The sequence below is a fragment of the Equus caballus genome, chromosome 13 (assembly GCF_041296265.1).
Source record: "Equus caballus isolate H_3958 breed thoroughbred chromosome 13, TB-T2T, whole genome shotgun sequence".
In the NCBI taxonomy this organism is placed as follows: Eukaryota; Metazoa; Chordata; class Mammalia; order Perissodactyla; family Equidae; genus Equus; species Equus caballus.
The window spans coordinates 51,714,908-51,740,656 of record NC_091696.1 but is presented as its reverse complement, the minus strand read 5'-3'; the positions used below and the strand labels follow the sequence as shown (position 1 = coordinate 51,740,656).

General features: G+C 52.8%; 1 protein-coding gene and 1 long non-coding RNA gene across 2 annotated transcripts; one reads left to right on the top strand and one right to left on the bottom strand.

The window, feature by feature from the left end:
• Nucleotides 1-2,596: 2,596 nt before the first annotated feature.
• CCNF (cyclin F) lies at nt 2,597-24,635 on the top strand. The gene is made up of 17 exons (XM_023616550.2): nt 2,597-2,698; nt 3,783-3,937; nt 5,187-5,293; nt 6,262-6,329; nt 8,065-8,258; nt 8,686-8,739; nt 9,568-9,672; nt 9,986-10,063; nt 12,928-13,079; nt 15,211-15,375; nt 17,311-17,434; nt 17,746-17,926; nt 18,281-18,368; nt 20,341-20,440; nt 20,536-20,663; nt 21,700-21,869; nt 22,583-24,635. Exons 1-17 carry the CDS (start codon nt 2,683-2,685, stop codon nt 23,062-23,064), a joined length of 2,367 nt encoding a protein of 788 aa, XP_023472318.1. The 5' UTR covers nt 2,597-2,682; the 3' UTR covers nt 23,065-24,635.
• Nucleotides 16,205-25,724, bottom strand: LOC138917189 (uncharacterized). Its single transcript, XR_011424885.1, has 3 exons — nt 25,376-25,724; nt 16,985-17,416; nt 16,205-16,864 (listed from the first exon to the last, which is right to left on the bottom strand). It is a non-coding gene; the product is annotated as an uncharacterized lncRNA (long non-coding RNA).
• Between the last annotated feature and the right edge of the window lie 25 nt (nt 25,725-25,749).

Sequence of the window (25,749 nt, the reverse complement as noted above, 5' to 3'; positions counted from 1 at the left end):
TCCAGACCCGTTGAATGAGAAATTTTGGGGGTGAGGCCCAGTGATCTGTGTTTTAATGAGCCCCATATTAATAGGTACTTCTGATGCAGCTCAGGTGTGAGAAGCACTGAGCTAAGGCCTGTGTGCTCCAGACCATCACACTGGCCAGCCTGTGAGTGTGTGTGGATGTGGCTGTGTACTTTTGTCATGAGGACTCTCTTCTGAGACGTGCCCTGTCAAATAGCCTTTCTTTGTCCAGTGTGGTCACACTGGCCCCTCTAAAGTTGCCTCAGCTCCTCCTCTGCAGGTAGTTCTCTCCCTCTGTTCTCAGCCAAGCTCTCAGAAAGTGGTGTCAGCTGTCCCTCCCCACACGTCCTACCTCCTGTCACCACTCACCCAAAATTACAGCATTACCACAACCTAGGCAGCCGCATGCGCTGATTTCTCCATCCCTTTTCCATGTGACTGCTCTGCTTTCTGCCCCCTTCTGATGAAAGCCCCTCCCCACTGTGTCTGGCTCTTCTCGTCCCTCCACAGCCCTTTCTCTGCCTCCTCTGAAGGCTGCTCTTCCTTTCTCTCTGAATGGGGGCATGCCTCAGGATCCCAGTCTACTTCATTTTTCCTTACTCTCCCCTCTGCACCCTGCCACCCTTGAATATCTTTCTCATTCACCCTCAGGCCTTCAACTGCCATCTTATTCCAGCCAGGGACTTCCTAAATTCCTGACAATCTAGACTTTTCCAATGAGTTCTCTCACCTTCCTGAAACCCAGTGGGAAATGGGCTCTTCTCACGCCTGCTGGGAGTGGCTCATCACTGGGCTGGCCCTAGGGGCTATTACTGCCAGGGGTGGGGGTCCGGGGGCGGGGGAGGAGGGAAGGCATGCTGCAGCATAGCTAAAAGAAGAACAGCTGTTTCCTGAAAAATAAGAAAACTTTACCTATGAATAAAAGAGTGCTAAGGACATAAAGAACAAGACAGAGGACAACTGGGGGACTTTGAGTGAACAGAGATGCTGTTTTGGACTCCACAACGTAGTCTCACAGGAGTGAGAGCGGTGAATGACAACTGGCTCATTCTTGAGTCCAGTTTATTAGTCCCTTCAAGAGGTACCAAATCTAACGGGGCAGAGCGTACTGTAACAAAGTAATACTGCAGGGGAGGAAGACAACAAAGTAACAAATGGGGAAACAGTAACCAATGGAAACAAAGGCTGAGACAGGATAAGAAATCTGAGGGATCCACTGTGGATTCCTCCCCCTCCTTTTTTCTTGGAACATGGGACATCTGGGGAGCAAGCCCCAAGCTTGCCCAGCTTTATCTACCCTGCTTCCTGGGTACATCACCCCTGCCCCCTCCTCCATTCCCAACTTCCAGGGCCTCAGCCCCTTGTTTCCTTGGGACCACTGAGACTCATATCCCGTGTTGTGATCATGCATTTACTTCTCTGTCTCCTGCTCCAGACTGGCATGGAGCCTTGCCCCAGTGCCAAGCACAGACCAAGTACCTGAAGGGGTTCAGTGAGCACGAGGCATGGGGGGACAGAGGAGAGAAGACAGCTGATTGAGGCATAGGGGGAGGCGGGGAGGAGAGCTTTGACCCAGATTTCCTGGTTTCTCCGGGAAAAGCCATCCTGTCCTCCTCCATCAAACACTTCTCCCAGAAGATTGCATTTCTTTCTTCATCAGAATGTCTCACGAAAGAGTTGGGATTGGAGCTGGTTCCTGGAAGAGAGGCTGGGTGGGCACTGCCCAATACCTGAAGAAACGGAATGCACAGTTGTGCCGGCAGCGGCCAGTAAATCAAGCAGGTGTGCACTTCTATTTTAGGAAGGGCTCCCAGGTGGCAGTGAGGAGGAGACACTGGGACGCACAGGGGTCCGAGTGAGGGTGAGGGCTTGTCCTGGAGCAGGGACGGAGGAGGGGGTCCAGGGTGAGCCACTTTTCATAGGAAGAAAGAGTCAACATGCTGGCAGAGTCAATGAAGATTTCGAGCCACCCCACTCTCTACCTCAGCATCTAAGCCAACAGTGGCTCGGCCACCGAACCAGGGGTCTCCTCGCCCGAAGCACGGGCGCTAAGCAGGGCGTGCGGCCTTGGGGTGAGTGCCAGACGTCCCGTGAGGCCTTGGCGAGGCGCCAGCCGCGGGGGCCGGCTCGCCTGCGCCCACACAGAAGAGCCGGTCGAGGCCTCCGCTGCTCCGCGCCTTCCGCGAGACCTCGGGGCCGGAGGCGCGGCCGGGCCGTACAGACCTTCACTGACAGCCCACAGCGCGCCATGGGTTCCAGCCGCCCGGTCCTCTGCGGCCGAGTCAGCGGCGAGGTTCAAGCCCTAGCCCCCGCGGGCCGAGCAGACCCCGAGACTCCTCTGCCCGCCTCGAGCAGCGCTCCTCCGGGACCCCGCCCCGGCCGAGGAGGCGGGGCGGCCGCGCGGGCTCCACCAATCAGCGGCCTGCGTTCGAATTCGCGTCCTGGCGCGGCCAATTGTGAGCGCCCGGAGCCGGCAGGGAGGGCGGGGCCGAGGCGGGGCGCGGCAGACCAGCGGCGCGCGCCCCCCGGGGCCGGCCAATGGGAGCGCCGGGTGCATTTGAAAACTCGGGCGGGCGGCGGGGCGGGTCTGCGCCTGCGTGGGGCGGTGCGCTGGGCCGGCGGGCGGCTCGGGCAGCGGCGGCGGCGGCGGCCTTGACGGCGGCGGCGCGAGAGGCGATGGGGAGTGGCGGCGGTAAGCGCGGGGAGCGGGCGGCGGGGACAGCGCAGGGGGGCGGCCCGAGACTGAGCAGGGCCGGCTCGAGCCCCTCGGCCCGGGGTGCGCGTCGTCGCGGCGGCGCCCGCCCGGCGCGCGGTTTAAATGCCCGGCGGTGCCGGGTTCCGTGTGAAAGCCCCGCGCGGGACCTCGCACCTGCCGGGGGCCGCGAGTGCGGCTGTGGTGTCAGCGGTTCTTACCGTGGCTGTTAAGCATTTCCGTGTCTGTCCTAGAGCAAAGGAATGAGGGAAATGTGATAAAATTCCTGTAATCTGTGGGACTTGGTCGCCCTGCTTGTACATTTGGCTTTCGCAGCACGTTAATTGCTGATAGGAAGACCCAGGTGAAGAGCGAGGGGAGGGGGCAAGAAGTCCTGCGGAGGGGGTCATGGAGGCGCAGAGCAGCCGCCTCCTGTCGAGACTGGAGGGAGGAAACCAGCTGAATTGTAGGTGAGAGGCTCCAGCCTGAGAGCTGCTCTGTCGTCTGCTTAGATGAGAAAGGAGTTACTGGAGCTGAAGTTGGAAGGACTGCCTGTGGAGGGACTCGGCTAGGCAGCTCTGACATCCGCAGAGCTGGGCCTGGCCTGGCCTCCAAGTGCAGCCTCTTGCTTCTCGGCAGGGCTGACCCTCCTAGTTTGGATTTGAAAACCAGACATTTTGGGTCCACAGATTCTTATTGAGCAAGATGCATTTTAGTCATGTGTGCAAATAAAAGCAAAGAGATCAAGTGTCGGACGGGCTCTCCTGAGAGTGAAATGCGAGGAGAACCATCCTCAGCGTTGGTTGCTTTTTTCCCCTTCCTGGTTGTCATCTGGGCTCTGCTTCAGAAAGTTTCCCAATAGCGATAAATATTTATTGAATATTTGAATGAATGAAGATGTTTTCTTTAATTCATATACTACTACTCCTTTATTTAATCTTCGTTTGAGGCTAGAAGTATGGCTGGTTCCTTTTGTGAGGTAGGGGACAGTAACTGTTAAGTCACCCTTCGGATGTAACTTTTCATGTCATCACAAATCCTTTCCAACACATCACTTAGACCATTCTGATTTTTTTTCCTTAAGTGATCCACTGTAGGTGTGCCAAGTGTTTCTGTTATCCTCTAAAGCGAAGAATAAGAAGGAGACCCCGAAACCTAACCATCTTGAGTCTCCCGGAAGATGTGCTCTTTCATATCCTGAAATGGCTTTCTGTTGGGGACATCCTCGCTGTCCGAGCTGTAAGTTACCAGATGAAAATAGTGTCAGCCCAAGCGTTGTTCGTTATACCATCAAGTCTTCATGTTCTTAAATGTCAAGCAAAACTCTGGCTACAACACGGGGCAGAGGAAATAAGGACGGTATTGTCAATAGATGTTTAAGGTTGTTTTGATTGCAGGGAAGAAAGCTGAAATGCAGCACACAAAGATTTGAGTCTGCTTGTTGCAACATTTATTTGAACCGAAACTACCCTTTATGGTGGTGAAATTTGCATCCCTTAAGAAATAGTATTAAAAAGAATAAAACTAGGAGCCGGCCTGGTGAGGTAGTGGTTAAGTTCGAGTTTTCCCCTTCAGTGGCCTGGATTGCTGGTTCATATCCTGGGCACGGACCTATGTACCACACATCAAGCCATGCTGTGGCAGCATCCCACATACAAAATTTAGGAAGATAGGTACAGATGTTAGCTCAAGTCCGCTCTTCCTCACCAAAAAGAAAAAAAGAGAAGTATATTCTTGAGGACAAATCCCATGTACATTTAGCATTGAAAGGGACTCTGGGAGTTATTTTGCAGATGTTGGAACTACAGCCTCACTTTGAGTGACTTAACTGAGGGCATACAGCACATTAGTGGGAAAACTCCGACAAGAACCTGCTTCTCCGATTCCCAAAGCCACCTCTTTTGTGGTCATAATATCCAGGGGCGCTGACTTCAATGGCAGTGGGAACTTCAGGGCTTAAAATACTCACCTGTGCTAAGGCCCTGGCCTAGGCACTTCCTGCTTCTGCCCAGGACAGAGGCTCCAGCTCCTACCTGGGGCTGCTGTCACATGTGTCAGTCTTTTCCAAGAGACCCTATTGACCTCCAGGCTCCAGCCGTGCTCCCACTAGCAAGGCCCCAGGTAGAGAAGCACAAAACAGATTTCTGTCCTACCTGCTGTAGTTCGACTTGGTTTCCTGACCCTCACAGGTACACACCCTTGCAGAGGCGTCATCCCCTCTTTCTCAGCCTAGAGCTTATTCCCCATCCCGGGACCACCATCCCCACCTTTAGAGCTGCAGAGAAACTTGTTTCTGGGCTTTTTTCTCTATGCAAAGCAGCTGTTACTTTGATACACAGAGACTAGGGGCCTTTACTACTGGGGTGTGGAGAGAGGCAGGAGACCTTACATCTGTCTATGTCCTGTCTTGAAGAGCTCCAGGAACGCGGCTTCCAGGAGGTCCCTGGATAATCTTCCCTCACCCCACCCCACTTCCTTTGTTCTGCAGGTACACTCCCACCTGAAGTACCTGGTGGACAACCATGCCAGCGTGTGGGCGTGTGCCAGCTTCCAGGAGCTGTGGCCTTCTCCAAAGAACCTGAAGCTCTTTGAAAGGTATTTGTGCACCTTGAGAATGGCTTGGTTTTCTCCCATCTTTGGGCCACCCTGGTATGCCGGCCTGTGTCCCAAGGCCTGACCTGGGAACGATTTTCCTCTTGCTGTAGCCCCCTCCAATGCCTTATTCCCCCAGGGAGGGATGGGGGCTGTTGGCCTCACCCATTGAGTCATACAACTTCCAGCACAGTCATCAGTCATCCACACCACAGTACAGGCCTGACTCTCATTAGTCACAGCAGTGTTTCTGAAGGGTCCCACTTGGGCTGTGACCCGTCCCACATGAGTCAAATGCAGGTCACCTGCATGTGCAAAGTTCACTCAGCCCTCTTTTGGTCAGAACCATGTGAGTTAAAACCTATTGGTTTTCACTCCCTGGCTGATCCCACCCCCCTGCTGGAGTTGGGACCCAGAGGCAGGGCCAGAGCAGGCATGAGCCCCATGGCCCGGGAGCCTCAGTGTGCCAGTGACTAGACCCACCATCCATGTGTGCCAATGGTCCCAGGCAGGCTGCCGGAGACATAATCCACATACCATACAATTCACCTATTTAAAGTGTGCAACTCTGGTTTTTAATACATTCACAGAGCTGTGCAACCATCAACACTAACTTGAGAACATTCTCGTTACCCCAAAATGAAACCCCACATCCATTAGCAGTCACTCCCTATTTTCCCTGCAATACCCCAAACCCTAGGCAACCACTAGTCTGCTTTCTGTCTCTGTGGATTTGCCTTTTCTAGACATTTCATATAAGTGAAGTCCTACAACATGTGGCCTTTGTGACTGGCTTTCACTTAGCGTGTTTTCAAAGTTCACTCATGTCGTAGCACATCATGGATAATTGATATTTGACTGCCTATTACCGAAAAAAAAAAAAAAAACCCAAGTATTCTACTGTCAAGTGCTGTAGTGGAACGTAACCTTTATGGAATAAAATTGTGTGATGTTTTGTGTTAATGTGCTAGGGCTGCTGAAAAGGGAAATTTTGAAGCTGCTGTGAAGCTGGGCATAGCCTACCTCTACAATGAAGGCCGTAAGTCCTCGCAGGGCTGGGTCTGGTCTCCTTCCTCTCGGTGTGGATGTTTTACAATGAGTATGAGCCTTCCCAGTGTTAGCGGTTTAGTTGCTATTCTTGCTATGTCTGGCAGTCTGCCTTACCGTCTCCTCTTGGGAGCTCGTGCCCTGAGGTGCCCTACTAGGGACCCATTGATGAACTTTGAGTTTATTAGCTTCGGAGTGTTAACTTCGTTTTTTTTAAAAGATTTTATTTTTCCTTTTTCTGCCAAAGCCCCCTGGTACATAGTTGTGTATTTTTAGTTGTGGGTCCTTCTAGTTGTGGCATGTGGGACGCTGCCTCAGCATGGCTTGATGAGCGGTGCCATGTCCGCACCCAGGATGTGAACTGGCGAAACCCTGGGCCGCTGAAGTGGAGTGCGCAAACTAATCACTCACCCATGGGACCGGCCCTGGGAGTGTTAGTTCTTGTTTTTTTTTTTTTTAAAGATTGGCACCTGAGCTAACATCTGTTGCCAATCTTCTTTTGTTTTTCCCTCTTCTCCCCAAAGCCCCCCAGTACATAGCTGTAGATTCTAGTTGTAGGTCCTTCTGGTTGTGCTATGTGGGATGCCCCCACAGCTTGGCCTGATGAGCAGTGCCATGTCCACGCCCAGGATCCTAACCGGGGAAATGCTGGGCTGCTGAAGCAGAGCATGCAAACTTGACGACTCAGCCACGGGGCTGACCTTTACCTCTTGTTTTTAATGAACACTTTAATTTCCGATCTGCAAAGAATGACTCTGAACAGAGGCTCAGAATGGTGCTACTCAGGCGAGCCAGCTGCCTGCCCTCTGTCCAGTTAACACTGCAGCCATGTGTGAATGCTGGCTCCTCTCCTTGGCCACAGTTCCTCTGTGGAACTCTGGGGCAGCATCAAAGCATGCCTAATTCCACAAGGTGTTGATGCTGCAGGTAGCTAAGGCTCCAAATGGGAGGCACGTACAGCGGGTCACAGCTGGCCTGGTGCCTGGATTCCTTCACCCCTAAGAGGCAGGTGTTCCTTGAAAGAACCTCGTGCGGCCTTTTCCTCTCTCAGTTCCTACTTGTCTGCTTAGCGCACCAAGGAACCAGCCTATGGTCTAGCCTGGCTCCCAGACTCTGGTATCACTGCCATTTTTCTGCTTCTAAAAGATCTGGCATCTTGCTGAGAGGTGGCCCCTGCACGTGACTGGTTGACAGGACTGCTGTGACTGATAGAGATGATGAGCAGTCCTGTTCCAGGTTCAGGAGAGCAGCAGTCCTGCCCCTGTCCTCCTGTCAGACTGTGGTTCCCAGACAGAATTCACAAACCATACGCCTCGCCCATCTAAGGTGTACAGTCCAGCGGTTTTTAGTATATTCACAGGGTTGTGCAGCCATCACCACCATCTAATTTTGGAACATTCTCATCACCCCAAAAAAGAAACCACTGTACCTATTAGCAGGAGGTCAGACAGCGGTTCCCTGCAGAAGGGAGGGTGGGCATATAAGGCCTCCGGGGGGAGCACCTTCCCTGACCTTCAGAATCCAGGTGAGTGGAAGGACCCTGGCGGGAACAGGTGATCCACAAAGTAGCGGAAGGAAAGGGAGGAGCCCCTGGGCTGAAGAGGCCTCTTCCCTCTCACTTTGCACCGCAGTGGGCTTAAGGTTTTAGACTTTCAAAAAAACGTGGAGAACTTTCCACATCTGTCCTCCAGAGATATCCCTGGGTTACGTTCTGTCCGTCTCCGCAGTGTCTGTGTCTGATGAGGCCCGTGCAGAGGTGAATGGCCTGAAGGCCTCTCAGTTCTTCAGTCTCACTGAGCGACTGAATGTCAGCGCTGCACCCTTCATCTGGCTCTTCATCCGCCCTCCGTGGTCAGTGTCTGGAAGCTGCTGCAAGGCTGTGGTTCACGAGAGCCTCAGGGCAGAGTGCCAGCTGCAGAAAGTAAGTCCTGGCGAGGAGTGCCCGTGGGGCAGGCTGTGGGCAGTGCCAGCTCCCTAGGTCCTGGGAAGTGAGAAAACCTTGATGGGAGACCTTGCGGACCATGTAAAGTCAGGGTCCTATGGGCAATGGAGGCATAGAAAATTGAGAGTGTGGACGTGGGAGCCTCTGGGAACGACCAGCAAGAGAGGCGGCCTCAGAGCCGGGGCCGGGGAAATCAGATGCAGAGCTGGACTGCAGGCATGGTGACAGCTGGAAAGACAGGACCGAGGCTCCAAGAAGTAGTCAGAGTTGAAGCCTGGGATCAGAGAGTGGTCCCTTGTACAGAGGGGCTGGGCAGGGGCCACAAGGACACCCAGACTGACATGGGTGGCCCCCTGGAAGTTCTCTCTGCTGATAATCACACTTCCTTCTTCTCCCTTTTTTTTAGACTCACAGAGCGTCCATACTGCACTGCTTGGGGAGAGTGCTGAATCTCTTTGAGGTGAGTCCAGTTGTCCATCCCACGTGGACTCTGCGTTGTTTGATGCGTCCCTGACCCAGGTGAGCACAGAGCCTGGGAGCGCAGCAGCTCTGCATTTCTGTGCTATCCACCTTTCTGGCAGCTGCAAACACTGAGAACCAGGAAGTAAGTGAAAAGCTGCAGAAGGAAGCATCCAGGGTTCAAAGCCAAAGCAAGGCCTGTGAGAGGAGCCGGCAGGGTGTCAGCCCCTCCCATGAGGGCCATGTGGGCTGGGCAGAGCCTCCGAGTGCGCCCCAGACCACGCGCTTATTTGTTTCACAGCTGTGCTACTGGCGGGCCTCTCCCACTCCTTTTGCAGACCTCTGACACTTGAGAAAGCTTTAAGGAGCTTTGTGAGGAATCCCCTCCACAGCAAGCAAAGGGAAGGTAGTGGCTTCTGGTGACAGGTGTGCTGACAGCAGCAGGGAGGGACACTGAGCATGAGGGAGGAGATTGGGGGGCCCTGGGAAAGCCTCCAACCTGTCATCTGGGTGGTTCAGTGTGGAGGGCTGGCCCTCGGGTGGCCCAGAGTCGAGCTGGGGGCCTGCAGGCCGAGCCAACACAAACCTCCTGCAGGAAGAAGCCGGACCTGGGAGGGCCGAGCTCATGAGTTCATGTTCCATATTAGTTGTCCAGTTGTATCTTTAGAGAAGTGGTTTCTACTCAGACTTAGTTAACTCATCTTATCAAAGATAAGAACAATGCGTGAGATTGCTTAGAGATATGGAGAGAGATGAAGATGGTTAGTAGAATGATTTAGCAGAAAGCAGAGAATAAGAAGAGAATAAACTGTGCTTGGACTTCCTCTAGGATGAAGAGAAAAAGAAGCAGGCCCGTGACCTGTTTGAAGAGTCTGCTAATCAGGGATGTTTAACCAGCTCGTACTTCCTCTGGGAAAGTGACAGAAGGATGGACGTGAGTGGACCCAGATCTGGCTGGGAGGAGGAATTATGTTGGCCAAGGGCACAGTCTCCAAACTGGCCCTTGGACAAGGTTCTCTCAGCACCAGGGGGGTCCTCGTATAGCTTCCGGGCCCCTGGGAGCCGCTGGTCATCGAACCATTCTCAGCACTACCCCAAAATTACCACTGTCACCTTGGGGATAAAGGGCTGGGAAGAAAGCACCCTCTGGGGGTGCTGGGGGGACATTTAAGAAGCCCATGGGTCAGTTCTGAGTTTCTCCAGAGACACAAGCCTATAAAGACATGGTGACTTTCTCCTGTTGGCAGATGTCAGATCCCGGACGATGCCTCCACAGCTTCCGGAAACTCAGGGACTACGCTGCCAAAGGCTGCTGGGAAGCACAGGTGAGGCGGGGGGAGCTGGCCTTTCTCCTTAACATCTCCTCTTGTGGGGACCGTGGGGGCGACACTGCTTGGGCTCCCACTCAGGAGGCAGTAAGATTGGCCCGCAGCTGGAGCTGGGTCTTAAAGGAGTTTACCTCTGGGGTATGCGGGGAGCAGGGCCTGGAAGTGCTTCTTCCTGTCTGCCCATCTCCACCCCACTGCCTCAAAGCCCACTGCCCCTGAGCCAGCCAGCCAGCCTCTTGATTTCTAAGTGCATGTGGACTACATCTGCTATCAAACTTCATACTGCTCCCTAAAGTTGTCCTGTAGGTAAAACTGGTCTCAGCAGCAGAACTTAAGGCTCCTTAGAGCACATGGGCCTGTGGAATGCTGTCCTGGTCTCCTATTTGACCTGCTCACCAGGTTCTCCAGGGTTAGAACCAGGACATCAGGGGTTTGTAGTTGGTGTTCTCCATACACTCTCCCCTTTCTACTATTTCTAAGTCGTGGTTTCAAGACAAATCAGAGAAATCCAAGCAGGTTTAGGCTCACTCTTGCCTCCCCACCAAGAGGGTGGTTGAGAGTCATGTGGGGAAAAAAATCACAGAGCAGTAGCTGGCCCACCTGACATGTCATAGAGTACTGTAATGTTTAAATTATATTTAACATAAATGTCCAAAAAGGCAGTCAGCAAACTTATGGGAAATATAACAATGAGCAGTGTGGTTCCATCTGAAACTCAGGCTAATTGGTAAGAACAGTAAGACCCTGGGGCTGGCCCCGTGGCCGAGTGGTTAAGTTCGCGCTCCACTGCAGGCGCCCAGTGTTTCGTTGGTTCGAATCCTGGGCGCGGACATGGCACTGCTCATCAAGCCATGCTGAGGCAGCGTCCCACATGCCACAACTAGAAGGACCCACAACAAAGAATATACAACTATGTACCGGGGGGCTTTGGGGAGAAAAAGGGAAAAAAATAAAATCTTAAAAAAAAAAGAATAGTAAGACCCTGATAGGGATTCAGACGGCCTCAGTCCACTCTCAGAAAAGAGGAAATACATGCACCTGGTCGAAACACAGGCAAGGTTAGACCTCACTGCTAGTTGAAAGGGCACACATTTAAACGAGATTGTGACTGACCATGTTAGCAAATTATATATCTATTATAGCTCAGCAAGTACATATACCAAATTATATATAAGCATACACTCTGTGTGTTTTTGAGTGGATAGCTAATAACTTCTGAAAATACACCTTTTTTTTTTTTTTTGTGCTGAGGAATATTTGCACTGAGCTAACATCCGCTCCCAGTCTTCCTCTTTTTGTATGTGAGCTGCCACCACAGCATGGCCACTGACAGACCAGCGGTGGAGGTCTGCACCTGGGAACCAAACCTGGGCCGCTGAAGCAGAGTACGCCAAACTTAACCACCAGGCCACCAGGGCTGGCCCTGAAAATGCACATTTTTAAGGATAGCAGTTTTTGCTGGCCAAGATGTGCTAAAAGAGTATTCCTATTAGTGGATGTGAAAGTCAGTGCAGGCCTCTCAGAAAGCACTTGGGCATGGGTAGCAAGACTCAGCACAGCGGCTCCTGTGGATTGAGCACGTGAGCAGACAGGCGCAGTTCCAAAAGGCTGCACTAAGATGTTCCACCAAATGACTAATCAGAAACACCCTAGGGGCCAGCCCGGTGGCAAAGCAGTTAAGTTTGCACATTCTGCTTCGGTGGCCCAGGGTTCACCACTTTGGATCCCAGGTATGGACTACACACCACTTGTCAAGCCATGCTGTGGCAGGCATCCCACATATAAAGTAGAGGAAGATGGGCACAGATGTTAGCTCAGGGCCAGTCTTCCTTAGCAAAAAGAGGACAATTGGTGGCGGATATTAGCTCAGGGCTAATCTTCCTCAAAAAAAAAAAAAAGAAAAGAAAAGAAAAGAAACACCCTAAAAGGCAGTGCAGGTGAAACACACTTATAGCACACTTACGGATGTTTCCTATCAGAAGGACCACATTATGGTTAGGTGGGCAGAGGAAAAATAGAATGCATATACGCCATGATTACAAATGCTATACACACTATTACAAATGCATAGAAAAATCTGGAAGGAAATACATAGAAATGGTTGATAGTAACCATCTGAAGGCTTAGAGGGTGCCAGGGGATCCTGAGCAAAGTGCTCAACACATGTCAGTTAATCCTCACATCCATCTGCCAAAGCAGGTGCTGTTATGCCATTTCCTAAAAAGGGACACTGAGGTACAGAGAAGTGCCCTCAACTTGCCTGTGGTCACACACAGACCTGGAGTTTTTTGTTTTGTTTTTTTTTTCTGAGGAAGATCAGCCCTCAGCTAACATCTATCGCCAATCCTCCTCTTTTTGCTGAGGAAGACTGACCCTGAGCTAACATCTGTGCCCATCTTCCTCTACTTTATATGTGGGACGCCTACCACAGCATGGCTTGCCAAGCGGTGCCATGTCCACACCTGGGATCCGAACCGGCAAACCCCAGGCCGCCGAAGCAGAACATGTGCACTTAACTGCTGCGCCACCGGGCCGGCCCCAGACCTGGGTTTTAAAGCCGGGGCATCTGAGCCCCCAGCTAGCTCTGGCCACTTTGCTCTCTGGCTTCCCCTGAGCAGCTAGCTCTCACTACTGTAGAGGTAGGGGGCAGAGAAACAAAGAATTTTTTATCATGTGATATATTACTTATTTCAAAAAGAATAATTAAAATCTTAGCCATACCGGTTCCAAAAGGCTTAGAAGGTGTGAGTAGGGTGAACGTGGATACACGCATCTTCTACTCAACAGCCCTTTGCATTTGGAAATAGAATGCTCCCAAAGCTCACTGCTTCATGCTCATGCTGGTGTCTTTCCTTCCTCAGCTGTCTTTAGCCAAAGCCTGTGCAAATGCACACCAGCTTGGGCTAGAAGCAAAAGCTTCCAACGAGATAGTGTGCCAGCTGTTTCAGGCCTCCCACGCCATCAGTAAGCAGCAGGTCTTCTCCGTGCAGAAGGGACTCAACGACACAATGAGGTGAGGGGTTCGAGCCAGAACTGATCAGGAGAAAGAGTGACAACTGGTCTCTGGGACAAAGGGAGCTGTCTGTTCTGTTTCACCTGAGCTACCTGTCCCAGGGCCCCATGTGTTGTCAGCCCCACCAGGTTCCCCCATTCAAGTGTGTGTGTGAGCTATCCAAGGCTTTGGAAATATCCCACATGAGTGTCTGATCTCTCCAGTTTTCCATTTTAAGTCTCAGAACGTGTTAAACCATCTTAAACATCTTCCTGAAATGATAGGATTCATATCCCTAGTTTCTGAAGCCAAAAACCACCTTTTCTTTATGACCATCACTATGAGCATGAGTGCAGTGTGTAAAATGCCATGGCCATCCGAGCCAGGCGGGATGGAGGAAGCCAAGCCCTCGGGGACAGCTGTAGTGTGCCCGGCAGCCTCGGGGCCCCAGCATGACCTGCCACTTGCTGCAGGTCCGTTTTCCTCCGAGGTTTGGAGATAACACACTTCTTCACTCAATCACAGAATGTGTTAGAAAGTAAATTAGAAAATGTGAAGAATTTCTTAATTCTTACGTAAGAGATTTCAAAGCATTTTGGATTTATAATGGGCAGGCTCTGGCTGTGCTCCAGCAGACAATGCCCAGCTCATGGTAAGTTCTCAGTAAACATTCGTTTTTAAAATGATCGTTCCTTCCGTGGAGAAGCTTGGTCTCTCTCACATGCAGTGCGGGGATGCAGTGTCCTTTGCTCTCACATTAACTGTCACCAAGCCATTGTGCTTTTGAGTCCTGTGCCGGTGGTGGTGGCAGCCCCTTCCTGTTGGGAGGGACCTGCTGATGGTTCCTGTGCCCCTCTCAGTCTGCCTTGTTTTGGATTGTTGCTTTTCTTTTTGTGTGTGGGTGTGGGCAGAGATTGACATAAATTTAACTTTTTTTCTTCCTTTTCAAGAACTAAAGTGACCTTATTGAAATATTAACATGATTTCAACCTTGAGTAGAGCATCTTTCCATTTTACTCTAGGCCAGGCAACAGCCAACTTTTTCTTTCTCTTATTCTTTGAGGTATAATTGACATGTGACATTATATTAGTTTCAGATTTAACCATTTTAAAGTGTACCATTTGGCTAGTCTGTTTTTATAAGTCGGATCATTAAGCTTGTTAATTCTGTCTCGGTAGAGGCACTTCCTCTTCTGTCCCCAAGAGTGGCTGGTTTAAACCTCCAGCACCTGATGCTTGCGCTGCCTTCCTCCTCCTGGAAGAAAAGAGAGGCCTATCTTTCTCCCCGTCCTCTCCCCCATCCCTTACACCTTTGTTCCTCCCTTCCCTCCATTCCACCACCTTGGCCCCATCTTTCCCTCCTTCCCTCCGCCTATGGAAGATGCTTCTCTCCGGGCTGACACCTGGAATCCTTCTGTCTGTGCAGAATCCTGCGGCATCACGGTTCTTTCTCCTGCTTCTGTCTTCTCCATCCCCTTGGCTTAAGGATCAGTGTCTCCTCTCCTTTGTTCAGAAAGGCATTTACTGTACTCGGGTGTCCTGGCTGTTGCACACAGCATTCCCTTATGAGGCTGTGTCCCTGGCCCCAGGTTTTAGCCCCTTCAAGGAGGGACCCCATGTCTGTCAGCTCTGTCAGCCATGCCCTCTGTCAGGGTTGCTGGGTGACTGAGAAAGCCAGTGCATGGGCTCTGTGCATCCTGCTTTAGCTGTGTTCCTGGCTCTTTGATCTGATGCAAAGGGTTGTGATAAATGACCCCGATGGGGTCTGCAGGGAGAATATGGGTTTGCAGGAGGGCCGGAGGTCTTGCCACCTGTGAGTGACTTTTCTCTGCCTGTGATCCGTCCACAGCCCTACAGAGTGGACAAGCCTTGCCCCCTTACCTGTGAGGGTCCAGGTTCATCTAGTGCCTGGGGGCCCCTGGGGTGAGGGGAGATAGGGTATATAAATGTGTGAGCCCACCTGCCTCCCAGGAACAAAGGAGATGTGGGGCCTCCTTGGACAAAACATCTCAGCCTTGGATGGGTTCCTGGGTAATCCGATGATGCTTCAGATGGCCAGCTCACACCATTGGGACAGACAGGCCAGGCAGGAATGGGGGACAGGACACTCGTGAATGCTCCCCTTAGTTTTCAGGGATGGTACTCTTCGCAGGTACATTCTGATCGACTGGCTGGTAGAAGTTGCCACCATGAAAGACTTCACGAGCTTGTGCCTTCACCTGACTGTGGAATGTGTGGACCGGTACCTGCGGAGGAGGCTGGTGCCCCGGTACAGGCTCCAGCTGCTGGGCATCGCCTGCATGGTCATCTGCACCCGGTGAGAAGCCCCCCGAGGCTGGGCCTGCAGGACAGCGCAGAGCGTGCTGGCCCTGCCCAGTTCACCAGCTGGCTTTTCAGTGAGATAAACCTTCAGTGTCCCACCTCATTAGACAGAGGTTTTAATTTTAGGGACTGCTCAAGCCCAGTAGTCCTCCCCACATGCGGACAATAGAGCTGAACCTCAGTGTGTAGGTGGCCACTCGTCCTGGCATGCGGTCTCAGGACCCAGAGTGTGGTCTCGCTCGGGCAGGCTCAGGCTGGACCCTCTACCCCTCGCTCCTGAGAGCGACGTGGAGACAAGGGAGGGTCACAGTCGGCTGCCGTCCTCCCTTGTCCTCCCAAGATCACAGAAAGACCGCTTCCTGGCAGTCAAGGTCTTCTGTCTGTGTTGTCAGAGACCTGCAGTTAAGGATCTCATATTCCCCACCCAACACCCTGAAGACCCCACTCCCACCACACAGACAGGGTGCATCCTCCTCACATGGCAGCCTGCACCCCTGGCAGCTCTGACTTTTCGAACTGGACCATCTTACATTTTACCTAAATCTGCCATCCTTCAATCAATCCTGTCTGCTCCGGTTTTGCCTTGGGAAACAATATGGACAGTGATTCCCACCATATATTTTGCATTTTCTTGTTTCTTAAACCTGACGTCCCCCGCATGGTCCACCATGTCCCCTGGGCAGTGCTTTCCAGACCGACTGCCCTTGTCTGTGAGGCTGGGGGGTGAGGAGCAGGCCCTCGACACAGTGGTGTGAACCAGAGAGACCGGTTGGTCTTATGCGCAGTAATCCAGAGGCGGGGATTTCAGACTCACATCACTGGGATAGTTTCTCTGTTTCATGAGGTCACAGAGGAGCTCCAGCTCCTGTCTTACTTTCTGCCACCACCACCCCCATGACCCCTGAGGCCACAGTGTCCACCTTTGCAGTAAACTCAGCCATTTGGCCACGACGGGAACTGGGAAGTGTAGTCTCTTTGGGTGGCTGTGGAAGCAGGGTCGCATGACCACAGGTGGAGAAGCATGGGCTCAGGGTCAGCGAGCAGACTCTGCACACTATCCAGCCCCCTCTCAAATGTGCTCTTGGAACCCAGCGCTCCAGGTCCTCTCACCAGAGAGGGCCGAACAGACAGAGCCCCTGCCTCCCTGGATCTAAACGGCATAATTACATTCTTGCAATCAGAGACAGAGTTACCAGACCACAGAATGGCTAGCAGTGAGATAATTGCCAAAAAAAATTTCAGAGGCTGGGATGCCCCCATCTCCACTCCGAGCGCAGAGCTCTCATCAGCCCCACTTGCATCTCATCCTTTCAGCACCTGTGGTCCCTGTGCCTCCCATCCTCTTTCTTGGTCAAGCCAACAGCAAACATAGGAGTTGCAGGGTCGTCAGGACAGAGTGGCTGTCGGCTTTTCCCCAGTCCAGGCTTGCTGTGGGAGGTGCCCTCTATAGCCTGCTGGACCAGCATGGTGCCTGGTAGTTGGCTCTGGTGGAGAGAGTAGAGAACAGGGTGACCACCTGCTTAAGGGACAATCAAGATTCCTGTGGCCAGACCCCATGCTTTGTTCAGTCCTAACAGCCTCCAGCTCTGGTTCTGCTGGCTCACCTGCATGAAACGTGGGTTTTATATGTGTTCCGTAGAAGCTGACACAAGGCAGGGCAAACCCTCATTCCTCAGATCATTAAGAGGCTTGATCAGTTGCATCATTCACGGGTGCCTTTTACAGAAACATCTGTGTGCCTGGCAGTCCAGCCACTCCCACTGCTGCTGGTCCGTGGCACTAATCCCTCTTCTTTTCCAGGCCCTTATGACAGGGGCATATGACCTTTTCAATTCCCCTCAGCAGCCGTGGGTAGCTGGTCCACTCTTTGACCTCTCTCTGTCACTGAGGGAAGTGGGCTCAGTGCTCAAACTGCTCCTTGACATTTCAGGTTCATCAGCAAAGAGATCCTGACAATCCGAGAGGCTGTGTGGCTCACGGACAACACATACAAGTATGAGGACCTGGTGAGGATGATGGGAGAGATCATCTCTGCCCTGGAAGGGAAGATTCGAGTAAGTGGCTGTTTGCTTTTTCCTTTTAAATCAAAGTTGGGGTCATGTGAGGGGATGGGAGGAGCCAAGTGCATATCCGCATGGCGGTTAGCTTTCCAGCCCTGGGAAGTCATCCTGGACCCAGAGGACACTAGGCCACAGCTGCTTCTCATCACTGCATGCTCTGGCATCCAGCATGAACATCACTCGGGCCAGACCCTGCACTAGACCATGCCTTGGAGTGGTGTTTCCAAGAACCAGCTTCCCCATTGAGTGGGTACAAGAGCCCTCTGTGTGCTGAGACACCGTGTCCATCTCCCTGTTCCGTGTAGGTTCCCACTGTGGTCGATTACAAGGATGTCCTGCTGACACTGGTCCCCATGGCGCCAAGAACCCAGCACCTGTGCAGCTTCCTCTGTGAACTCTCCCTGCTGCACACCAGCCTGGCCGCCTATGCCCCAGCCCGCCTGGCTGCAGCCGCCCTACTCCTGGCAAGGCTGACACACGGGCAGAGTAAGGAGCCCACCCTTCTAGCCAGCCACTCAGCACAGGCTGAGCCTGGGGCCTGGGAGGTTCCCGGGGTCTGGAGATGATGCTCAAATACAAGAGGGATGAAGGGAGAAAAAGAAATGTGCCCCTCCCTCCCCAAGAAGAAAACACCAGAATGGACTAAAAGCCATTCTCTGGGGTGAGGTCAGAGATGGTTCTAGCTTAAATATTTCCCACACTGTTGACAATGAGCACGCATGCTTTATATACGGGGTCTTTTCAACCCTGAGCTCTGGGAAACTCCACAACAGAACCATCAGGGCTGTGGGATGTGAGTGGGTGTCAGAACAGCCTTGCCATTCCTGCCTTTCTCTCCAGCTCAGCCCTGGACCACTCGGCTGTGGGACCTCACCGGGTTCTCCTGTGAAGACCTCATACCCTGTGTCCTGAGCCTTCATCAAAAGTGGTAAGTCTGTAGAAGAAAGTGAGTCCCCTGACCCAACCTCTGCCACAGAGGATGTGTTCTCAAGTACCACGAGGACTGTGCTCTCACCGGAGGGCTGTCGGTCCACACAGACCTTCCTGCAGTGAGTTGTATGTCTGAGTTGACATTTAAAATTTCCAGGTCCATGTTGCTTATTTCATGTGTTTTTCACACTGAATCTGTGTGCAGCAGCCCCTCCCAACCGAAACCTAATTCCACAGGTGGCAGAACATCATGGAGAAAATGAGGCCGTGCCCCTGACTGGTGGTGGTTTCAGTGTGGGGCAGGTTGTCCTCTAGCTCAGAGGTCGGCACATACCAGGACTGAGTCTGCTTCTTGCTGCAGCCCTTTTCCTCTCCTCCTACCTCAGCTTGGCTGGCAGGCGTGTTCCACTCCTCAGTCCTACTCACTCTGGGCCCAGCTCCCCTCACCCCCACATTTAGCATATGCAATCTGGTAAAGGCCCCAGTGACCTCCATCTTCCTCCTAAGGCCACACTTGCCTCAGCATCTGCCTTAGCATCCCCTTCCCCTGCCTGAGGGAAGGAGGATCTGGTCATCCTGCTTTCTGCCTCTCCCAGACACGCACTGGGAGACTTAACCACTTCCAGGATTCAGAGCACATCTAAACCCCGACCTCTGACCTGAGCCCCAGACGCCCCTGCTAGCTCGTCCGAGCTGGATCCCCTCTCTTCCCTGGGCCATTCCTCCTCCTAGACTGCATTTGGTGCTTGGTGGATGAGGCCCTGGTCATCCTAGCAGAGACCTCAGGCCAACCCTAGTAGTTTTCAGGGTCAATGCACTTGTTTCACATATCTCAGGATCTGGTCCCCTCGGCCTCCCCCAGCCGCCTCTGAGCCTAAACCTGTCCCTTCTGCTTATACCTTCTGGAATGAGATCAGAACTCTCTGGGCACAGCCCCAAATCCCTCTGACCAGCCCCTTCTCTGACCCATCTGCTGCTTCTCCCTCTGCCTGCCCCCACCGTGCTCCAGCCATGGGGACCTGTCAGCTTGGGGGCTGGCGTGTGCTTTGACCCACCCTATTTTCTCCTGTGGTGCGCAAACCTCGTAGCTGATGGATGGAGAGCGCTGGTGATGGTCGACGGGTCAGCGTGTGTCTGACCCCACAGCTGCTCACTCTAGGAGTGCAAATAGTCGTTCCCTGATGCTAGCTACCAAAAGTTGTTGCCAGGCTGTCTCCCTATCACCTGGAGGAGTTATTTTTTTTCAAACCAGATAAATTAGAAACATTTATTTACAAATTAAACTTTTTTTTTAAGTGTCTAATTCAACAGGCTCTTAGTATATTCAGGGTTTTGCAACCATCACCACAATTAATTTTAGAAGATTTTTCCCACCTTCGAAAGAAACCCCACACCCTTTACCTATTAGCCCCTCCCCTCCAGCCCTAGGCAAATATCCATCTACTTTCTGTCTCTATGGATTTGCCTGTTCTGGACGTTTCGTAGAAATGGAATCCTACAAGATGTTGCTTTTGTGACCAGCCTCTTTCACTACATAGTGTTTTCCACTGTGATGATTGTCCACTGTATGGACGGACCACTTTTGTTTATTCATTCATGCCCTGGTAGACATTGGGGTTTTTCCCCCTTTTGGGTGCTATGCATAATGCTGCTGTGAACATTTGTGTACAAGTTTCTGTGGATGTATGTTCACATTTCTCTTCAGAAAACACCCAGGAGTGGAAGTGCTGGCTCATGGGTGCCTGTGGGTCTAACTGTCTGAGGAACCACCAGACTTTTCTGCAGCGGTGCCCTGTTTACCTCCCATCTCTGGGCTTTGTTGGAAGTGTGTTGTCCCCTCTCACTTCAGTGAGCGGAGGCTCAAATGGGAGGATCTTGGGGTTGGAGTGCTGATGCCACCTGTCCTGGAGCTCCACATTCGCCCCCGCCTGTGTCCCGCTGTGCCTTACAACGTGTCCTTCTGTTTGCAGCTTCCATGATGACGCCCCCAAAGACTACAGGCAAGTCTCTCTGACTGCTGTGAAGCAGCGATTCGAGGACAAGCGCTATGAAGAAATCAGCCAGGAAGAGGTGCCACCCGGGGGTCTAATCAGGGTGCCGGGGTGGGATGGGCCCTGCTTGCCCCTCGGGCCTCTTCCCCGCCTCTGACCCTGGCTTCCTCGCAGGTGCTGAGCTACAGCCAGTTGTGTACAGCTCTCGGAGTGAAACAGGAAAGCCCAGAACCTGCGTCTTTCCTCAGCACAGGGGAAATTCATGCCTTCCTCAGCTCTCCCTCTGGAAGGAGGACCAAGCGGTTAGTAAGCCCCATGTCTGTGATGATACGATGCCGTGTTGGCTCCTGTGTGTCAGGCCTGGGTTCCCTCGTGACCCCTGAAGCCATCTGAGGGGCTCCGTTACCCACTTTTACACGAGGGACTCCTAAAGCATAGCAGGGAGAAGCAGCAGATCCCACGAAAACTGAAGCTGGGGTTGAATCCAGGCCTCAGGCACCTGGGCCTGCGCTCCACTCTCCACAGCCCCGTCCTCTTTCTCCCACATGTTTGTCTCTCTTTTTTTGTTCTATTTTTATTTATTTTTATTTATTTTCCTTTTTCTCCCAAAGCCTCCCAGCACATAGTTGTGTATCTTTTAGTTGTGGGTCCTTCTGGCTGTGGCATATGGGATGCCGCCCCAGCATGGCCTGATGAGCAGTGCCATGTCCATGCCCAGGACTCGAGCCAGCAAAACCCTGGGCCGTCAAAGCAGAGCACGTGAACTTAACCACTTGGCCACAGGGCCGGCACCCATGTTTGTCTGTCTTGCTTTAACCTGGCTCCCTTTGAGGGAGGATAGTCTTGAGCACAAGTTGAACCCAGCTCTGGCTCTGGCCCAGCCATATGCCAGTTTTATGCCATCCTGGGCTGCCCTGCTCCTCGGTGTTGCTGTCACTCCCCCCATTCCAGCTGTAACCTGATTAGTGTCCTCAGAGCTTTCCTTGCTCCACCCTTGTCTCCACTCTCATCTTCACCCTCTCTCCTGTGTGTATCCCATGTACTCCTGTCTTTCCCATCTCAATTCCTGGCTGTACCATCTGAAATAACTTCTCCTCTCAACCTCACCTACCTGAAGAACTCCTATTGATTCTGCAGAGTCCAGGTGAGCAGAACCTTCACTGTGCTGCCAACTGTGCCTCCATGACTCTGTGCTGTGAGCTTCCTAAGGGCAGGCACTGGGTGGCTCTGTTGTCCCTGCTCACAGCACACTGGGGCAGGGTGGGCAGGTCCCAAGGACCAGGCCAGCCTCCCAACACTGCCACTTGTGACCAGATTCCTGGCTCTCCCACCTCGCAGGAAGCGGGAGAACAGCCTCCAGGAGGACAGAGGCAGCTTCGTCACCACGCCCACTGCAGAGCTGTCCAGCCAGGAGGAAACGCTGCTAGGCAGCTTCCTGGACTGGAGCCTGGACTACTGCTCTGGCTATGAGGGCGACCAGGAGAGCGAGGGCGAGAAGGAGGGTGACGGTGAGTGCCACGGCCACACTGCCACCCAGGTGCTGGGCCAGGAGGGGTGAGGTGTTCTATCTGCAGAAGAACACATTCCACACAAGTAGACGTGAGAGAACAGAGATCCTGGAATACCACAGTGGGGGTGGAGGAGGGGTGTTCTCCCAGCCCACAGGGAGGAGAGAATTTAGGCCAAAACTGTGTCCTGCTCCAACTAGGCCTGTGTTGATGGAAGGACCTCGCCAGAAAAGGGGAAGAGGAAGAGATCTTGTCTGGAATTCACAATAAGATCTTTCCAGAACATTGTGCGAGATGTGCCCTGACCACCCTGCTGGGCTCTGTGCCTCATGCATCCCTCAGGGCAGGCTGTCGGAGGCTCTGTCCCCATGTTCTCAGGCTGCCTTCTGCACAGGAAGCCCAGCTCAAGCAGTTTCTATCGATTTTTCCAATTGCTTGCTTCTGTGTCGACTTGGCAGATTATTAGATGGCCAGTTTGTTGTCATTTCCTACTGTCCCCCAATTCACATTGAGTGCCACCCCAAGCTTGAAGGAGGCACCTCACCTTCAATTTCTTACCCAAAGGGGAGCAGGACTGTCAAGCAAGGTCCAGCATGTGTGACCAAGAGCCACACCAGTCCTGACTGAGAGCTGGACCCTGGGGTCCTGACCGGGCAGGGGGTCACCATGATGCTCGGGCTGTGGCCTGACCTCTCCTCTGACATCTCCCACAGTGACAGCTCCCAGTGGCATTCTCGATGTCACGGTGGTCTACCTGAACCCAGAGCAGCACTGTTGCCAGGAATCGAGTGACGAAGAGGCCTGCCCAGAGGACAAGGGACACCAGAATCCACAGGCTTTGGTGCCAGGAACCCAGACACCTCCGACCCCAGGGCCTGAGCCCCGTCTCTGCAGCAGGAAGGAGCCAGGCAAGGACATCACGACCTCAGGGTACTCCTCTGTCAACAGTGCGAGTCCCACAAACTCTGTGGACAGCAGCTCAGGGGGCCCTCCCCTATCTACCTCAGTGCTGTCCCCAGGCAGTGACTCGAACACGCAGCCTTGCCACCATCACACCAGGAAGTCATGTTTACAGTGTCGTCCCCCGAGCCCCCCAGAGAGCAGCATTCCCCAGCAACAGGTGAAGAGGAAAAACCTATCCGCCCACAGCATGGAGGGGGAGGAGGAGATGAACTTGGGCTTCCTGAAGCTGTGAGTGTGTCAGAGCCTTTGCCGCAGTGAAAGTTTGCCGAAGGAGGGCTGCGTTGCATTAGCAAGTGGTGGGGGCTTGTAGACTTGTTCTATCGCACAGGGAACAGAGAGAAGAACTTGGAGCACTAAGTTTCTTTCTCCAGGGGAGTCCTATGTGAGCCATTAGAATGTCTGAATCAGAACAAAAACCTCAGATCCTTCTCTTTGGAAAGTTTAGCCTCCAAGCAATCATGTCACACCACATGGAGCCTATTTCTCTGTCCCCTCCTGTGTCCATCCTGCTTTCTCCAGGAAGCTTAAGCCCACATCCTGATCTTCCCAGTCCCACTGATCCCTATCCCAGAAGCCAACAGCTTTCACAATGGAGAACATGTGTGACCAGGAAGCCTGGCACAGCTTACCCCTCCCCGCATCTCTCTCGCTTTGGGTTCCAGGGTGAGCTGATAGCTCTGAGCCCACCACCATCCCTGAGTCCACCTGCCTGGGCATCCGCTCCCTTCCTCACTGGGTGGCAGGTCCCGTGGTGAAGGGGTGCTGCCCTGCACGTCAGTATGGACTGTGTGTGACTGCCAGGTGTGAAGACCCTGACCTTTTGCAGGCCAGGGCCTTGATGTCATGGCCACAGGTTCCCTCCCTTCTGCACTCTCAGCTCGTGTTAGAATCTATCCCTCCTCCCAGAATGATTCGTCTGTGTCTCCAACAGATAGTGTTCGTAGGAACGTCTCTCTTTGCACTGAATTTCTGGGCCATTTCTTTACCTGTCTTTATTACCATTCTTCATTCTTCTTCTGAGATGAAAACAAAAGAAAAATTAAAAATAGAAGGTATCAAATTAAAAAACAAGAGATTCTTAACATTATTTAGGCTTAACTAAAAAAAGAAAATCTGATTCATACCCCTCATTGCTATCCTGACACTCTTTATGCAAAAAGAATTTTCCCAGAGATGTTAGCCAGAAAAAAAAATAAGCGTCATCTGTGACATCTGAGTTGGCCAAGATGCCGAACAGCGAGATTCAGAGGAGCTGTCCCTGCCTGTGAGTGAGGGTGGATCTGCTGAGGGTACCCAACAATAATGAGCCATAGAGACTCAGGCTCCCCAGTGGGGGCAGCGGTCAAAGCACCTGAGGGATCTGCCAAAGACTGACCCTGACCTCTCCCCAGTTGGGTCGACCACCTACACACTCACCCTGCTGTGATAGCTTTTGTTTCCTCTTGAAATATCAGAAAGAACCACTTGGCCTGCCAGGAGTGTCCCCCAAATGCTCTTGAACCAGAACTACAGGGACTTGGAGATGCTGACTCCATGGCAGATTTTCTGGGTGTTTTTTTTGTGTGTGTTGATGACCCTGTGTGAGCTGTCTTTTTGCTACTGTAAGAGAATTCTGACCACCCTGGGTGGGGCATGGTTGCGGTGTGAGGGGACCCTGGCTGTGGGATTGCAGACCTCTCCTGTCGACTGTGTGCCCCTGGGCATGTGTGAGCCTCAGTTTCCTTGTCTATAAGATGAGACAATAATACCTACCTCACAGGGGTGTTGTGAGGATTAAATGTGATGAGGATAAGTGGCAGCCAAGTGATGTGCATATCTGAACTGCCTCATCCCTGGTCCACGGCCCCTCATCAAAATCTCAGCTCTGGAGGGACCCAGTTTTCTGCCTTCTCCCAGCTTGCACCTATAGGAGCAAACCACCCCGGTTGGGACCTAATACTGTGTGACTGTGGTGTGGAGTCTCCCTGCATCTCTCCAAATCCTAATGGTCACCTTGGTGCCCCCTGACTGTGGTGTGGGGTCTCCCTGAATCTCAGAGAATCTCATTTTTGTTGGGAATGCCATCAGCCTCCCCCCACCAGGCATGAAGAGGCAACTGCCCATGGAGGGGCCCATTCTAAGAGCAGTCCTAAGGCTGCCTGGGTCCCGACCGAGCCCCTTCCCTTTCTCTGCCTTGCACCTTCAACTCCCTCCTTCATGTCTCTGTCCCCTGTGCCTCAGCACCTTCCTATTAGTGACTATGAAATGGACACCTCTCCATCTAAACACCACCTCCCTCCCCGAGTGTTTTGTCCCTCCAGCTACCCCCTGAGATTTCTCAGCCCCTGCAAGGTTTGCATTAGTGTCTATTCTTGTTACTTCCAATGACATTGGGCCCTGCTGTACACATCACTGCTCCCAGCCAGCATCCCCTTCCATATCTATCCCTCACCCGTCCCTGTCCATGCACACCTGCCCCACCTTGGACCATCGTGCCCAGACCCATTGCTTCATGTGCCACATCTTCCATCTCCTGGGCTTCACCCCTCTGCCCAGGTGCCTACCTGGTGCCTACACTGGACGTCCTCACTTCATTAGCATGTCCACAAGTCAACACTCCCTCTTTCCTTGTCCCCGCTCGCAACACACAAGTCATCCTCACTATTAGCGACTGTTCCCCCAGTAAACATCTGTTGGGCGCCTCCACTTGCCTCGCCGCTGTCTTTGGTGGCTGGGGGGTCAGCAAGGCAACTCGGCTCCGCTTTAGAGCGTCTTCAGTAAGGACAAAGACGAAGCCAATCGTTAAGCGGTCACAGGTGCTACCATCTGCCCAATTGTCCACACCAGAAACCTGCGTGTCACCCGAGGTCCCTCCGCCGGCCCTGCCTCCCACCCGCAGATCAGCTCTCAGCTGCGGCGGGGGCGGGGCGGGCCACAG

Bases quoted from the DNA above. Each gene is read 5' to 3' on its own strand.
- CCNF (XM_023616550.2), top strand. The intron at 13,080-15,210 runs GTGAGGGGTTCG...TACTCTTCGCAG, and splicing joins GGACTCAACGACACAATGAG to GTACATTCTGATCGACTGGC. The intron at 15,376-17,310 runs GTGAGAAGCCCC...TTGACATTTCAG, and splicing joins TGCATGGTCATCTGCACCCG to GTTCATCAGCAAAGAGATCC.